Source organism: Lygodium microphyllum, chromosome 13 (genome assembly GCF_053477565.2).
Source record: "Lygodium microphyllum isolate KBCC chromosome 13, Lygodium_microphyllum_v1.1.10, whole genome shotgun sequence".
Taxonomy (NCBI): Eukaryota; Viridiplantae; Streptophyta; class Polypodiopsida; order Schizaeales; family Lygodiaceae; genus Lygodium; species Lygodium microphyllum.
In genome coordinates, this window is record NC_141147.1 from 96383584 (window position 1) to 96401537 (window position 17954).

General features: G+C 39.8%; 1 protein-coding gene across 1 annotated transcript; it reads left to right on the plus strand.

Annotated features, from left to right (window-relative positions):
* Positions 1 to 15917: 15917 nt before the first annotated feature.
* Positions 15918 to 16717, plus strand: LOC148026935 (histone H2B.9-like). Its single transcript, XM_087691483.1, has one exon. It carries the CDS (start codon positions 16003 to 16005, stop codon positions 16456 to 16458), a length of 456 nt encoding a protein of 151 aa, XP_087547609.1. The 5' UTR covers positions 15918 to 16002; the 3' UTR covers positions 16459 to 16717.
* Positions 16718 to 17954: the final 1237 nt, after the last annotated feature.

Consider the following 17954-nt stretch of genomic DNA (forward strand, 5'->3'; position numbering starts at 1 on the left):
TGCTAGACACAATGAGGACGCACAAGCTCTGTGCGAAGAAAAAGACATGTGCCTTTTCAAAAGACAGATGGAATATCTCAAATTCATAGTATCTACTGAAGGAATCTCTGTAGACCTAGCCAAAGTTAGAGATGTTCAAGAGCAACTCCAACAACAGTTAAGGAAGTGAGAAGTGTCTTAGGGATAATATAGAAATTTCATAAAAATTTACACCCTAGTAGTTGTACCTCTCACTAATTTGCTGAAAAAGCAAATTGTCATTGTATGGATGCCCATTGAGCAAGCCAGTTTTGAGGATATCAAGAAAAGTTTTGTAACAAAGCTACCTAACCTAAGTTAAGAGTTTGAGGCTGTAACAGATCCAAGTTCTCTTGTGCTAGGTTATGTGCTTATACAGCAAGTTCATCCAATAGCCTATTTCTCAAGGAAACTGAAAATCTATGAGAGGAATTACGCCATCCATGATCTCGAGCTATTAGCTATGATCCATGCTCTCAAATTGTGGCGACACTATCGGCTTGGAAGCAAGTTTACTTTGGTCACTGATCACAAAAGTCTCAACTAGATCTTCACTCAATCAGACCTCAATATGAGGCAACGTCGGTGGATTGAAGTCTTGCAAGAATTTGATTTTGAAATTGAGTTCAGACCTGGGAAAGAGAATGTGATTGCTAATGCATTAAGTCATAAAGCTTTTCTGAATACACTTATCATGGAAGAGCCATCTAAAAAAGATACTTTTAGCTACCATGATATTGATGCCTAGCAATCCAATCATTGAGCTAGCCAAAGAAGAGGTAGACAAGGATCTGAAGTATCAACTAATGCTTAGAGAAATCCTAGTTAAGGACACTGATCCTAAGCTCAGAGTCAAATACCAAAATTTCATTGTGGATGATAGACTTACCTATTTCAGAACAAGGCTCTGCATTCCCCTCAGTCAAATGCTGAAAAAGAAGATATTATGGAAAAGCCCATGACTCCCTATTCTCAGGACACGCTAGCTATGCAAAATTTCTTAATGCAGTCAGGAAAAGTTACTTTAGGGAAAGATTGAAGCATGATGTACTCAAATATGTTACTTAATGCCTAAGTTGCCTGTGGGTAAAAGCTAAGCATGTCAAAATGCCAGGCAAGCTCTAGCCACTTGACATTTCACATATGAAACAGAAGTTCATCAGTATGGATTTCGTAGTTGGCTTACCTTCTCTTTAAGGAGGATATAATTCAATCATGGTGATTATGGATATGCTAACAAAGGTCACTCATCTTATCCTAGTCAAGACCAACTACAAAGCTTCAAATATTACACGACTGTTTGTGAAAGAAATATTTAGGCTTCATGGATTGCCTAAACGGATCGTTAGTAACCACGACTCTCTGTTTACGTCGCATTTTTGAGAAGCCTATTTGAAGCAACCCAGCTTTGCTTTAGCATAGCTTACCATCCCAAATTGATGGTCAAACAGAGTGGGTTAATCAAGTCATTGAAGATATACTGAGAGCTTACTGTTCTAGAGAACCGATAAGGTGGATACAATATTTGCCCTTAATATAATTTTCCTACAATGTGTCATATCACCAAAGTATTCAAATGACTCCATTTCGAGCATTGTATTGCAAGATTGTTTAACGCCACTGAATTTCTCAAATCCAACCCTAAAGGTTAAGGCTTCTAAGAATATGCTAGAAGACATGGATAATCAAGTCAAAACTATCAAGCAAGACATCCAAGCTGCCAAAGATTGCCAGAAAGCTTATGCTGATCTAGGATGGCAAGAGCGTAACTTCCAAGAGGGAGACATCGTTTTCATCCATGTATGCCCAAAAAGAGTTCTCTATCATTGGGAAAGTTCAAAAAGTTGAGTCCAAGGTATTGTGGACCATACAAGGTTCTCAAATGCCTAGGAGCTAATGCCTACAAACTGCAACTTCTTAATCATGTAAAAGTCCACAATGTATTTCACGTTAGTATTCTAAAAGCTTATGTGGCAAATCAAGATCATATTCTTGATGACCAACAAATCGTAATGCCTAGTCAAGGATCCCTTGAACTCCAACCTAATAAGATCCTAGATGTAAAATAGAAACCTCTGTGAAACAAAACCATTAGAGAGTATCTTATCTAATGGAAAGACTGTCCTAAGGAGGATGCCACCTGGATAGAAGAGACAACTCTAGAAAAATTCGGGCTTGAAATGTTTTAAAAATTACTCGTCAAGCTATCACATAAGTGATCGCACGTAATTTTTTTAATATCGAGTCTTACATTAAATTAACTCCTCAATCTGATAGGAGAAGATACCTCAATGTTCTCAGCCAACAAGAAGCAAAGACACCTCATAAATAATATTATGATGACTTGCTCATAATTTTTTCCTCATTATATTTAATTTAGTATTCCTGATTCCATTTAATGAGTCAAAGATCACATTGATTTCATAACCACGAGACAAATCGCAAAAGCCTTAATTGGTAAACAAAGAACACGCAAGAACGAGCATGATATTGAGTAAGTTAAGTATTAAACAGTATGGTATGACTTTATAAACCAGATAAATCATGAGATAACTTGACCAAAAACCACCAAATAAAGTCCTTTTGAAGAAAAAAAGACGTTTTTGAAAAAATAGGCAAAAAATCATGACATTTTTTACGCCTGGAGGAAGAGAAAGCATTTTAAAATCATCCCCATGCTACCATCCAACAGGTAGGCAATCAAAATAGATTTTTAATAAAGCTCACTTGGCTCTTGATAAGTAGCCAAAAGAATGAGTCGACTGCATACTCCCCCTCATGGCTATAAATACATCCCCTCTCCTTCACAAAAAAAGCAAGAAGGAAGACCTCTTGATGATGAAAATTTTTCTCTACTTCTCTTTTCCATTGTAGCTTGAGCCTTGAAGGAGGAAAATACCCCTCTTCTACCTCATTTCCATTTTCTCTACCCCCTATTACGCATTCCTCCCATATAGCTAGATCCCTAAGCAAAATGCTGGTGAAATTTTTCTGGACGACCATCAACTCTCCTTGAACTACGATGTCAATTTTGCCTGACATCCATGGCTCCACGAGGTCACAGAAATTCAAAAAGCCCATTTGAAGCAAGGGAAGCAAATAACGCGACCGATGGAGAAAATGATGCGGTAGGAATTGGTGAAACCCCTGTTACAGCAAACCTGAAAGAGGTAATATATTGTCGGTTTGGAAAAAAATAATGTTTTATAAGCTTATTGCTATATTTGGCTTTAAACGATTATAATGCATTCTAAAGAAAATGTATATAAACTATCACTTAGGAAAATAGCCTAAGTAATATAATAATTAACTATTCAGTGAAAAGACTCTTTCACTTGGAAAATTATTATATGCTTGTCATTAAAAAAATATATTAATTATGGTTTATTTCGTGATATTTATTATTATTTCATTAATGACGCATGTGATTATAATAATAAAAAAAGATAGATGGTGTTAGAGAAGGGAATATTTTATATTTTTTCATGAAAGTAATTATCTCTATTTCATTTTGCTAATGATAAATAGATGCATATGAGTTTTATAATAATTTATAGAAAATCATTTAGATAATACCGTAAAATAATCAATACATTAAATCAATAAAAATTGTATAGGAAAATACTAGAGGCGCATAAATTAGGTGCATAGTAATATAATTTGATGTCTGAAATATGAAAGAAAATTTACACTTAATGATTTTTGCATTTCCTAGAATAAAGTTTTTAGAAAAACAATCAGCATTGCACTTAGGACATAACTAAATGAAAATTGATCTTTCTAGATAACGTTGAAAGTTCGGACATTGTCGATTAAACCATAGAATATGAGTAGAATAATTTTTTTAAAAAAATCTTGCTACAAACACACGCAATGTTAATATTAATGATTATATTAGCGATAGCATCAATATCGTTAGTTGACCCACGTGTGAGTTAGCGAGAAAACCTTACCTAAAATATCAAGAATGTTGAAGCAAAAACAACTATGAAATACTCGACAACCCTAAAACTATCATTATCAGGAAATTAAATAAATATTGGAAGTCTGTAGGACTTGTTGGACATTGATAGGAATTTGTCGATACAAATTCTAAAGTCTAAACTGACTTGGAAAAGCATTTGAAATCTTGCTAAGCGCGGGTTAGGGTAGGGTAGCACATGAATTGTTTGCCATAGGTATAAATCCCCATATTTTCTTTTAAGGTGGAAATACCAAATTTTTCATGAGGATAAAATAGACTTTAGATTCGAGAAATATCTTGCAAAACCCAAAAAAAGAGTTGCAAGTAAGAAGCGAAACCTTAAGAATAAGGTGGGACCTTAAAAGAGAAACCCTAGATTTGGGTGGGGATGCTTCCTACACTAAAAGCACTTGTTGTTGTTTCTTTTATTATTTGTGCATGCATTGATGGTTGCACAGGAAAGATTGATTGTGCTTGCAGCAGTTATATCTAATTGTAAATATATAATCAGGATAATAAGAGGAAAGATCATGCTATGCCTCTCCCACGGCTAGACGTGGAACCCTACTCCAAGGGGGATTGTTTTGTACCGCCGCTCAATGAGGAATCCGTTAGGCAGGAGGAGGTGGGAGTGCCAAGGGGAGCTTTGGTCGTAAATCTCTCAATCGCTCTTGGGAACTGCTTGACCCTCATGTGAATTAGGATGGGATCTTGGAGTCCCCGGTACTAGTAAAGGGATAGAAATCTTAGAGGGTTTGTTTTCTTCTGCATAGACAGAAGGGATTTTCCAGTGAACAAAGGTTTATCTTCTACATAGGCAAAAGGGGAAAAGCATTATAAATAACTTTGTGAAATATGTTATGCCAAAAGACTATTTTCTCCATCTTTGTGTTGTGCCATAAAATTATGCAAAGGAACCTATGATAACGGATTAATTAACGAAGTTGCTTTCATATGTCATAACTTAATGTAATAGGTAATTATAAAACTAAAAAAAACCATTTGTGGAAGCGGGTGGGCGCAAGATCCCTGATGGATCTGTCCTACGGATGGGTGGTCCTGGTAAGCTGGGAGCTTCTTTGAAGAGATTGAACGAAATGTTAATTAGGAAAAATCAGGTAGAGCTGAGCATTGACTTACGTAGGGACAGGTCTTAAAACCTTGATAAAAATTTATCTTAAGGGAAAGGTGTGGCGGCTATGCCAGAACTCCATTAAGGTTCCTTGAATCCTAACCAGTTTGCTGAAAAAAAGCATTGCACTCCATGAACCAAGGTTAACTATGATCACTCTAGTCAGACGAGAAGCCCTTGTGGGACACCTCCGATGGAGCTAGCTGATGCATCAAGACCTCGGTTGTCAAATTAGGACCCCGAGCTTGCAGTTTGATCCTCGTGGGAACGGCTGGTACCTTTTTCTACGGGGTGGACTCTAAAAAACCTAGATGATAGACCCTGTGCATTCTCATGAGTGTCGGGCGAAGCTGTCTAGAATAGTTCCCGATGGACTATTAAAACGAGTTGCTAGTAGACACGTGACATAATGCTTCCACTTTTCTAAGGCAATGGATTACTGCTGGCATGTCTTTCTCATGTGCACTCCACCTAGTTTTTGTATTTATGAACTTCCTAGATTTATAGGATATAGGATGCCCATCCTGCATCAACACTCTTCCAATGTCGTAATTCAATGCGTGTGTGGAGATTTTGAAGGGTTTGGTGAAGTTTGGCACTTTGAGTATGGGGATCTAACTTATGCACTCTTTCATCAAATCAAAGGCATCTTACCCCTTAACATTTCTCTGGTTTTGCATATAATTTTTGTTACCTTAGCTTCTTGAATAATAATCTTAAAATGTTCATTGTGCTCCTCTGAAGTTTTGTTGTAGACTAATAGATCATCTATGCATATAATGATAAACACATCTATCTCTAACTTGAATTATCTATCCATTAAACCACAAAAGGTTCCCGACCCATTACTAAGCCCAAAGCCTAGGATTAGCCACTTGAAGGCTCCATATCTAGTGTAAAAAGTTATTTATAGGATATCTTCTTTGGCTATGCGGATTTGGTGATAGCCATACCTAAGATCTATGAAGCCAGAGTATTTCGGTCCATGGAGTCTATCTAACAAGTCCTCAACTAAGGGAATTAGGTATTTGTTCTTTATGGTGATCTTGTTGAGGGTCCTATAGTCTACCCACAATTTGAGTCCACTATCCTTCTTCTTGACAAACAACATAGGGGTACCAAATGGGGACTTACTTGACCGGATAAAGCCTTACTCTTATGCTTCAACTCCATCAATTCAGTGTGATTCATTTAATATGGGGTCCTAGTTGGTGGGACTATTCCTAGGATTTATTCAATGGGCATCACATCTACATACTCCTTAAGTATGTCTTCCATCTCTTTGTTGCCAATTTGTAGTTTGAGGCCCTTGGCGACCTCATTCTTCGCAGGTCTAATCATGCTCAAGTACACCACATCTCCTTGCTTCACTCATTTCTCCATGTGTTTAGCACTATGTGTCATGATATGTGACTTAATGTTTGTGACTCTTTGTGGCATCACTTGAACTAGAGCTTCTAGTTTGCTAGGTCCTGACTTTGCAACTTGGCAATAGACTCCTAGTTTACTCTCCTTCATCTACATTTTGATTAGTGTTCAGCCTAGGAGTTGCATCCTTTCATATGGCACTCTTACACCTTCTCCCTGTATATCCAATACCATCTCATTGACTTTGTTGAACATTGTGATCACATACTTGTCATAGAACTCCAAATCTAAAATGACTTCAAAGTCATCTATAGTTATCACTAGAAAATTGAGCTTGACCTTTCATTTCCTAAATTCCACTCGTACTGTGAATACTTGCTTCACTTCCTTTACTTGTCCTTGCACAAGGGTCACTATCAATCCTTCTGGGGCCTTAGATAGTTTTAGCCCATGTTTTACTGCACACTCTAGTGATAAATTTGTGAGTTACTCTAGTATCCCACATGATTTCTTGGTCCCTTTCACTACCTCTTCCCTTTAAGTATAGGTGGTGCATTGCTGCTACTCATGCCACCATGCATTGGGGACATGCACTAATTGTCCCCACTATTGGGTGATCTAGACTCTCCTCACTTCCAATGGGGATCTCTTGGATGCGAGGGGATTGTGGCTCTTCTCCTTCATAAGCACTTGTGATTGTTACTCTGGATCCAATTGTTCAAGTTGTGTCTTCCATGGGACATCTATTTTGGTATTGTGGTCCCTTGCAATTGAAACATCTAACTCCTATGGCTGAGGCTTAGGGTATCCACCATGATGTGTTTGATCCTATTGACCCATAAGATGTGCTTGGAGTTGGTCTATAGTGGTTGTTCCCCCACCTTCCAAATGCTCCCCTTGGTACTTAGACTGTGAAGTGGCTGGTGTTACTCTTGAGATTTGACTTCTAATCTCCAAGATGGGACCGCTTGGGGGGTTGGATCTTGGGGTTTAAGAGTTGGTGGTAAGGTTAGTGTTGAATCTAGCTTGACTCGCTTGGGTGGTTCTCCTTCCTTCTAAGTCTACTAATCTTTTAGCCATCCTCATTACCTCTACTAGACTTGTTGGTTCTTATCTCTCTACATCTTTTCAAGCCCACTCCTGCATGCTGAATAGGAATCCATGCAGCATTATATGATGTCTATGTTAGGGAGTTGCAATATCAATTGTCTATACTTATTAACACACTTCTTCATCTTCCCTTATGCTTGCTTGAGGTTTCTCCACTCATCTTTGAGTTTGAATTTTTTCATCTTTAATCCTCGAGTTCCTCTTGTAGTTTCTCCCATGAGAAGATAGTGTGTCCTTGCTCTTGCTTTAGTAGGTGCCAACTAGTAGCATCCTCTTCCAAATAGATGGTTGCCACGTCTCCCTTCCTCTCTTCAGTGATTCTAGCATATTTCAAGTATCTATCTACCTTCGCAATCTAATTCTTCAAGATCAACATGTCTGTCTCTCCCTTATACTTGGTAGATTGACGCATCTTCAACTTATCATTGAAGTGCACAAACCACAAAGTACGGAGCTTCTATGGATGCATCAATGTAGGTTGAGAGAAAGAGAGATAGTGACACAATATATGTGGGTACAAAGATTGCAGGTTTTGGATAGGCGCACGCACGCACACACGCACACACATTAGTATAGTGCCCTAATGGGTGCACACGGGGCATGCTGGCCTTTATTCCCAACAATCTCCCCCCTAAAGTCAACATACCCAAAGGTAGAGGAAAAGAATCAACTTAGTCTAAGTATGTACAAAGTTGAAGACCTATACCTATCCAACTCCCATCATTTGCCAACAATGAGCAAACCGCTCTATTGCAAGACCTTTCGTGAGAAGGTCTATAGGGTTATCATCAGTATGTACCTTGACTAGCTCAATGCTTTTGCTGTCAAGTACTTCCCTAAAGAAATGATACTTCACCTGTATGTGCTTTGTCTTTGCATGAAAGACAGGACTCCATGCTAACATGATAGGACTCTAAGTGTCATAGTGGAGGATTGAAACCTCTATAATACCAAGCTCTCCAACTAGATGTCAAAGCCATAAGGCCTCTTTGCATGCCTCAATGGTAGCCATGTACTCTCCTCTATAGTAGACAATGCAACACACTTTTGCATCTAGAATATCCAAGACATTGATCCCCATGTGAAGATAAATACATACCGTGAAGTAAACTTTCTACAGTCCACATGTCCAACATAGTTAGCATCTGTAAAGGCAACAACAAATGCCTTCTTCTTTCCAAAGCAGATGCACAAATTCTTTGTGCCCTTGAGGTATCTCATGATACCTTTTACTACTTCCCAATGCTTCTTGCCAAGGTTTGCCATGTACCTGCAATCACTCCCACTGCAAAGGCAATATCGGGACATGTAGCAACCATAGTATACATCAAGCCACCAAAAGCTGAAGCATATGGAACCTTGGCCATTTCAGCCTTCTCATCATCAAATGTAGGATTGTCCTTTGCACCAAGTTTCACATATGGAGGTAGCAAAACACCAATTACTTCCCCCCTTCCATATTGAAATGATGCAATATCTTGGATACATACTCCTGTTGGGAGAGATAGAGACGCCCTTTAATCTATCCTTGAGTATCCTCATTCCAAGAATATGATTTGCATCACCGAGATCCTTCATGTCAAAGTTGCCATGCAGACTTTGATTTAGAGAGTCCAAGGCATGAACATCTCTACCTGCAATCAGCATGTCATCGACATATAAGACTAAGATAATCAGGTTGCCACATTTGCTACCTTCTTGGTATATAAGTAGTGATCCACTTGACTCCTATGAAAGCCCTGAGATTGCATGAATGTATCAAACTTGCGATACCATTCTCGAGGTGCTTGTTCAACCCATACAAACTCCTCTTGAGTTTACATACCATCTTCTCTTTGCCCTTTGCCACAAAACCCTTAGGCTACTGCATATATATGTTCTCATGCAAATCACCACATGTAGGAATGCAATCTTTACATCCATCTGTATGAGTTCCATATCTTCAACTGCAACCAAGCCCAAGATGGTTCTCAAAGTAGTCATTTTGACTACATGAGAGAAGATTTCATCAAAGTCAATCCCATGTTCCTCTTGTACCCCTTTGCAACCAGTTGTGCTTTGTACTTTGGCGGGGAACCAAAAGTGATTTTCATCTTATAAATCCACTTGCATGGAATAATCTTCTGCCCTTTAGGTAGATGCACCAAATCCCAAGGACCATTATTTTCAAGAGAGTCCATCTCTGACAACATAGCCTTAAAGTACTTATTGCTATCATGTCTGTTCATTGCTTCCTTGAAGCATAATGGTTCACCATAGTCAGTCACCATGACATAATCAATAGCATACAGAGCACTAGGAACAAACCTATTAGGTGGCCTTGAAGGTCGGTCAACCTATGAAGTGAAGGTTCAACATTTGCAAGTTGCGGGGCCTACAAATCTGCACTTACAACTAGCTATCCTAAAATTTTAGCATGCTGTCCTAGCACATTTGGTTGTCCTAAACTACATGTCATATTGTTGAGACTATGGTGCATCATGGGCAATACCTTTTTGACCATTTTCAACATCATTTATTACATTTTCAGGAGTATTTACAACAAGTATTCAATGCTATCCATTGGGCACAGTCTATTGTCCAATATGCATATCTTCCTTGAAAACAACCCTTCTAACCTCCTTTGCCTTTTCGGGCTACTTATGCACGTGATCTCCATGGAAGATAACATCATTGATGCATACTACTTTTCTTCTCTCAGGATCCCATAATTTGTATCCCATTTCACCCTCGTCACCATATCCTAGGAAAATGCATTATGGGACTTTGGCTCAAGTTTGTTGTGTTCCTCTTTATGAATGTGCACAAAAGCCTTGCAGCCAAACACTCTCGTGTGAGCATGTGAAGGTGGCTTGACCAACCATTCTTCCAAAGGGATTCTCTCTCCTCTCCTCCCCCCCCCCCCAAAGTCCTGTTCAGTGTGACCGATTGATCAAGTGAACCACTATCATGAAAGCCTTTGCCCAAAAGCCATGGGGTAATGCAACATGAGACAACATAGTGCAGACCTTATCTTTGAAGGTCCGATTTATATGCTCTATAACTCCATTTTGGGGTGAATTATGAGGGGCAGTAGCTCCCTCTTTATTCATTTGTTGTCACAAAGGTCCTGAAAGGCTTTGGACATGTATTCTCCACAATTGTTTGAGCAAAGACATGTAAGTTTCTTACTAGTTATATTTTTAGCCAATGCCAGGAATTTCTTAAACTTATCTAGAGCCTCATCCTTGCTACAAACTGGATACATCCAAACTTTGCATGTAGCATCATCAACAAAGGTGATAAAGTATTTATTTTTCCCTAGAGACAGCCATGGGATCTCACATACATCCAAGTGTACCAACTCTAAAAGAGGAGATTTAAATGAAGACTTTTTATGTGAAGTTTGAGCATGCTTACCATAGACATAATGATTACAATGATGAAAATCAGCATACTACAAACAAGGCACATAACCCAAATGAGAGAGCACTTTCATTCTGGTTTGACTCATGTATCCCAACAGGCCATGCCACAAAGAAATACTTGGCTACTCGGTTACGGCAATAGTATGGTCACACACACTCGATACATGTAACGGATACAAAGTATCACTCTTTGAGCCTCTAGCAATGACCCTAGATCCCTTACAGATCTTCCATTTTTCATCACCGAAGGTAATATAAAAACCATTATCATTTAGCTGCCCTATGCTAATCAAGCTCTTCTTGAGTTGGGTTGCATGCCTTACATTCTAAAGAGTAAACAACGAACTATGCTGAAATAGCAGATGCACACTATCAATTCCCTCAATATCACATGCATTGTTGTCCCCCAAGTGGACAACACCATGTCTACTCCTAGTGTAATCAAAGAACCACTCACGGCGATGAGTACCATGAAATGAGGCACTTGAATCCAAGATCCAATTATGCATGTCATCATTTGTATTTGCTACTAAGGCATGTGCATTAAAGCAAGAAGAGACAAAGAGTACGTCATTACCACTATTGCTCTCATGGCTAACTACATTCACTTCTTCTATCTTGACACCACTCTTCTTTGTTGTGGCTGACTATCCTTCTTCTCATCCTTGTTGTCATCAGTCTTCTTATCCTTCCCTTTCTCTTTCTTCCATTTGTAGTAGTCACACTTTAGTAACCCTTCTTGCCATAACGATGGCACTCTACATCTTTCCCACAAGATTTACTTCATCCTTTGCTTTCAAATTTCACCTTTTGTTGAGACGTGCCTCTAGTATGAAAAGTACTAGAAGATTTGTTGGATGCATTGTTTTGTCAATTCATCTCTTTCATAAGCAGAGCACTCTCAATGTCAAAATACTTCAGCATAGCATTTGAGTTACTCATGGTGGCTATCCTGAAAGTATTTGAGCTTTTAGGCAGAGTACATAATGAGAAAGTAGCCTTGAGCTCATCATCAATAATGAACTTCAAGGCAACCAGCTAGCTAAAAATGGAATTAAAGTGACTGAGGTGTGTAGACATGGATGTATCCTCTTTCATGCAGAGATCCATTAACTTCTTTAGCCAATAAAATTTACTTGCAGCATTCTTTTGAGCATACAACTCCTCAAGTCTCTTCCAAATGGTATAGGTAGAGTCCAATCCTTCTATGTTAAACAACAAGGCATTAGAAATTGAAAGTTCAATGGTTGAACGAGCAAGCTCATTGAGCTCATCCCAATCCTCTTATTCCATGTCCTCTGGTCTTGCCCCCTTCGTTTTGATTGGCTTTTCTTGCCTTTTTTGCACCAAGATGTTGTAGCACTGCTTTTGCCAAACTACAAAGTTATATGCCCCTTCAAGCTTCTTGATGTGCATAAGATGACTGGTGTCATTGTTGCTAGCCATGATTGTAGCTCAAAATGACAATAGAACAAGCCTAATTTGTCACACAAGAGGTGCAGAAAACCAACTTGCAATATACTTCCAAAATCTCAGTTTTGGTTATACTAATAATATTTCAACATGATAGTGACATTTCAAACTAGTAGCATACATATAGACATCACCAAATAGTAACCGACAAGTCTAGGTACAAACTACCTGCAAATGGTCTTTGTTATTCATAGTATACAATAGTAGAATGTTTACACAAAGTAATCTATTTTTAGCTTAAAAAACGAGGTATAACACATATCCAATCATTGCTCAAGGATGCGACCTTATGTCAGTACCAACATTGCACTTATGAGCTTCACTAAAAGCATACAACCCTATCAAGATCACTTCAGATATAGCACCTATTGTTTGCAATTTCTTACAACCAAGACAACCTTTTTCGAGCTCCAAATCAAGCATAAAACATCTCCAAAATCCCTTCCAAGTGATTAGCATTCATGGTATGCATGTGCATTGTTTCATTAGTACCTGAGAGATGCCCCAAATGCAATGGGCATACCACAAATCTCTACCAGTACATTCAACCTGCTATAAACAACAATAAAAATGACAATAAAATTGAGTATAATCTTTGTTAAAACTAGGCCAAATGCATCTTAGACCCAAGGCATATCATATCCCAATTAGTAGCACCAATATAGGACCATTCAAGCACCTCGGGAAGCGTATGTGAGCTCAAACAATGAAGCAAATAACTTCTCAGACTTGTCAAACACAGACTTATTGCTATATACAGCAGTGAGTTCACTATCAAATGAAGTTATTTTAGTGGCAAAATCAACTCCAAATCAATCCATAACATAGACATAGCATCTCTTAGCATTTAGGTATCAATCAATGATCAATAGCATCAAATGTCAATGCCAATATGCATAACATCAAATGTTGATATTGTTGCCATGGTTTACACAGTCTATGGACTATTATAACAATCTAGAACTGAAGCAAAACAGTCCCAAATGTCAATGCTAGGAGAAGATCCAATGCACAAGCATAAAACCAAGCATTTCAATGCTCAAATGAGCTGCCAATGAAGCCCAAATAGAGTAGGGAAGTTGATAGAAACTGAATGCTTGTTGTAAATTGATTTGCCACTATTCACACGACTATGCCTATAGGTTTGGGAAGGGCTAGGGGCTACTCTTGACATTGAGGAAGGTGAGGAGGATCCAAACAAGTTCTTGGTTGAAGCTCAAATGCAATGGTGTGCCCAATGCTTCCCAAGAAGCAAAGAGCAATGGTTGCCCTACTCTGAACTGAATGCAATGTCTTTCTCAAGAGACACAAATGCATTGCATGCTCAAGCTCCTGCTCTAGAATGCCAAGCTCTGATACTAGTTTGAAGTGCACGGACCAAGGAGTATGAAGCTTCTACGGATGCAACAATGCTAGTTGGGAGAGAGAGACAATGACACGATATATGTGGGTATAAAGATTGTATCTCAAGGGTTTTAGATAGGGGTGTGTGTGTGTGTATGTGTGTGTATGTGTGTGTGACACAGTATAGTGGCCTAATGGGCGGGCATGGACACGATGGCCCTTTATTCCTAACAACCATAGTCATCTTTTGAGCTTTCACTCTTCTCTCCATCCTTGTTGCTTTGTCTCTTATCTTTCTTATTATCCCTTTTCTTGTCTCCTACTTTAGATTCCTTCTCTTTGTCCTTCTTTGTATCTTGAGATCTCTTCGATGTTTCCTCGCTAGCTAACCTATTTGCCAATCTATCTATATCCTCTTATAGTTTGCATCTCTTCTCCTCCTCTTACTATTGTATCAACCACTCCCTATATCCTTGCTCTTCTTCAAACTTTGTTTCATTTTCATCCTCTTCCTCCATTTGTGTGTTCTTCCAAATCGAGTCTAACAAGCTTGACATACCCTCTAACTACCCCTCTAATCTAGCTACTTTCTCTTCTTAAGCTTCTCTCCATTCTTGACCTTGGTCTTCTTCCTCTCTTCCACCATTGAGATAGGTGCATTCTCTTCATTGTCCTCCATGTTTATTGTGGGAAGCCACACCTTGGCTCTAAGATAATTACCACAAGGAAATTGCGTTTTGCCTTTGGATGATAGTTGTAACATAGGGAAGCCATGTCATGTCTTTAGACGGTAACTTATGTTAGGGTCACCTTGTTAGGGGTCATCACAATGGGAGGTCAACACAACGTGGGGCGACACGACATGGGGTGTCATGATATGATCTTGGGGCATTGGATCTTCCCTCCCACTTTCACGAGCACTCTTAAACTCTAAGTAAGAGTTGCTCTGATACCAAGTGTAATGCACCTGCACTCAATCACTCACTTGACATGACATAGGAAGGTAAGATGATATATGAGAGCAAGGTATACTCCTGCACATATAAGGGTTCGCTAGTAGGTATAGGGAATAACATGCAAAGTGGAAACCAAGCAAGGCTTAGGGTCATTATTACTTCCTATATAGGTGTTTTTGGCAGCAATGCCATGGCATAGCTACAAAGTCCTCATAGGGAGGGGGAAGGGGGGGAGTGTGGTTGTGTTGTAGAGGAGTTGTGTGGACTGGGTTTTTTTTTTTTTTTGCGGGAGAGGGGGGGAGGGGAGAATGGATAGTGGGGTGTGTGTGAGAGATGCCATGCTATGGTTCTATCCACCCCATTCCAACCAAAGGCACACCTTCCCCCCTTTTATTTTTTTGGGTTTCTTAATATTAATTTCCTTAGCTAAAACTCTTCAGTCCCCATTAACAAATGAACACTAAAGGGCATATCGTCCTCTGGTTGTCCAATGGACCTACTTAAAAAGAAAGGAAGCGTGCTTTTCACACAGTTTGGATGGACAAGCTAAATTTAAATGTGAATATGCATCAAACACATGAAGCTGATTGGTGAGTTGCTTTGTTTCAAGACTTCATATCCATGTGAAGGAGTTCAATCCAAGCTAAATTTAAATGTGAATATGCATCAAACACATGAAGCTGATTGGTGAGTTGCTTTGTTTCAAGACTTCATATCCATGTGAAGGAGTTCAATCCTCCCCAATGCATGTTTAATATAACAGTCGGTCGTGGTAGATTGGTGGTTACGTTTTGACAATGCATATATTTTTTTCGAGGAGCTCTATGTTTGACACGTAAGCCAAATGCTCATGTAGCCACAACTTGTTCCAATAGGTATGAAACCGCCCTAAGGCCTCCCCGTGGGAGGGCCAACATTGCCCGACAAGAAAAAGAAAATGACGAAAAAAAGAAGTCCTTCCCGATTCTAATAGAAGATGTTGGTCTTCGAAGCTGGATTCAAATATTTGCGGGAAGCGGTCTACAACCGTCAGATGGGAAGGCGATGGGAACGGTCAGGATCGAAGATCTGGATGGGGCGACGCGATTGGTGATCGGGAGGTATAAAAGGAGAGGAGCGTGCTCTGATGGTAAACGTTGAATCATCTTCATCGTTGTCTTTTAAAGTACTGCAACTGTCTCATAATCTACCCGAAGCAGGCAAAACAAACGCACAAGCAAGCAGGCAGCCATGGCACCCAAGGCAAAGGAGACCCCCGCGGCCGCGGCCGAGGCAGAGCAAAAGGCCCTGAAGACCACCAAGTCGGCTGGGAAGAAGCCCGTGAAGCCCAAGGCCGAGAAGAAGCCTGCCAAGGAAGGGGGCGACGCGGAGGGCAAGAGGGGCCGCAAGAAGGGCAGCAAGAAGAGAGCTGTGGAGAGCTACAAGATCTACATCTTCAAGGTCCTCAAGCAGGTGCACCCCGACACTGGCATCTCATCAAAGGCTATGGGTATCATGAACTCCTTCATCAACGACATCTTTGAGAAACTCGCCCAGGAGGCCTCTCGCCTCGCCCGCTACAACAAGAAGCCTACCATTACCTCCCGGGAGATCCAGACCGCTGTCCGCCTCATCCTCCCTGGCGAGCTCGCCAAGCATGCCGTCTCTGAGGGGACCAAGGCAGTCACCAAATTCACCAGTGCCTAGGATCCTTTCGTCCTCTGACCCTAACATCATTACTGTCAGAGACGGTCTTCGGTTTACCCGCAACAATGGTGTTTTTGAACACCACCACTTCTGCTCTGGGAATGAGCATCGGAAGCTCTGTGACTGTTTTAAGGGGTGGTTTGTTCTCTCGCCTGTGGTGTGGTTTTGTTTGTTGATATTTTTTCATGTTATCTCTTCGGCCGGTCTTGTTCGAGGAATTACTGTGCGCATGGTTCAATTTAGTATCTTGTTTGATTCATGGAGGACTGCTGCACCTTCAGGTCCCTGTCTGTTGTGTCTGATTGGCACAGACAAGCCTCTTGGTGCGTTTTGTCGAGGCTTTCTGTTTTGCTGCTGGTGGAAGCAGATTTCCCGATCATGGAAGAGGTGCAGCTTCTGTGTCATGAGTGTGTGTGAGTGGTTAGGCTCACTGCCTCGGAATGAAAGTGAAATCTTATTTGATCATGTTAAAGCTTAAGCTTATAATGAATTGTTCTTACTCATTCGGGCTTGGTTTGTTTGAGTAATCTTGGTTTCGACCACGATGACAGAAGACTCAATTTGCTGACCTCTCTTTGGGAGAGGCTGTTCCGTGCAATCATGTTAGTAGTGCAGGGGACCTGGGTAGCGTGTGGAGGGAGGCCCTGAGCCATCATTAATTGCAATCAGAAGCTTGGATCTGTGCCGGTAACATGAATGGGGGAGGCCCAAGTGAAGTTAGTGTTTATATAAGAAGAGCTGTTGTCGTGCAGGGATTTGCTGGTGGCATACACGAACGCAAGTAGCAAGCATCGTTCCTTGTGCCAAGTATTTTCTCATGGGTTATCTCTTTAAAAGCATCGTTCCTCTTTCAAAGAGTAGCTGTAATCAATCTTAGTATTACTATGAAGGTGTCTCTAAGATTGGGGGCTATTTGGAGATTGTTCTCTACAATGATAAACTAAGGGTGTGTATGAGACGGTGGCTTATGTTTCTTTGGGTCCCTCCTTTCAAGACTTGACATGTAGTTGCTTTGACCTGAAGACCAAAGGGATTCTACAATTTGTTTGAACGATTCAAATGTACAGCTTACATCATATCTTGTTTTGTTGAGCCTGCATTATCCCTTGTTTTGCCACTTGTAAGTGCCTTTCTTTTGGATGTTGGTGCATGCCTTGGGATTTTGGTTAGATGGCTTGTAGTTATCCTTGAGCGATACCATCTATACATTAAAAAAAGGGGAGATTAGCCTTTTTGGTTGTCCAACCTTCTCAAAAGGACACTTTTCATTTAGTTGGAATGAACGTGAAATCTTAAGTTTGAGTGATAACCTTTTGAATTTTGAGTCTTATTGTAGTAAAGAGTTTAATTGTTGCATTGTATAACATTAAAATGATGAAAGTTTACATTTTTAACTCTAATGAATAAATATTAAGAAACTTGAGTATCTATAATGAAAATGAAGTTATAAAAGGGTAAAAAGTTAAGGTGATTAAAATTGAATATAAAAAATACTC

Bases quoted from the DNA above. Each gene is read 5' to 3' on its own strand.
- LOC148026935 (XM_087691483.1), top strand. From the start codon at position 16,003: ATGGCACCCAAGGCAAAGGAGACCCCCGCGGCCGCGGCCGAGGCAGAG.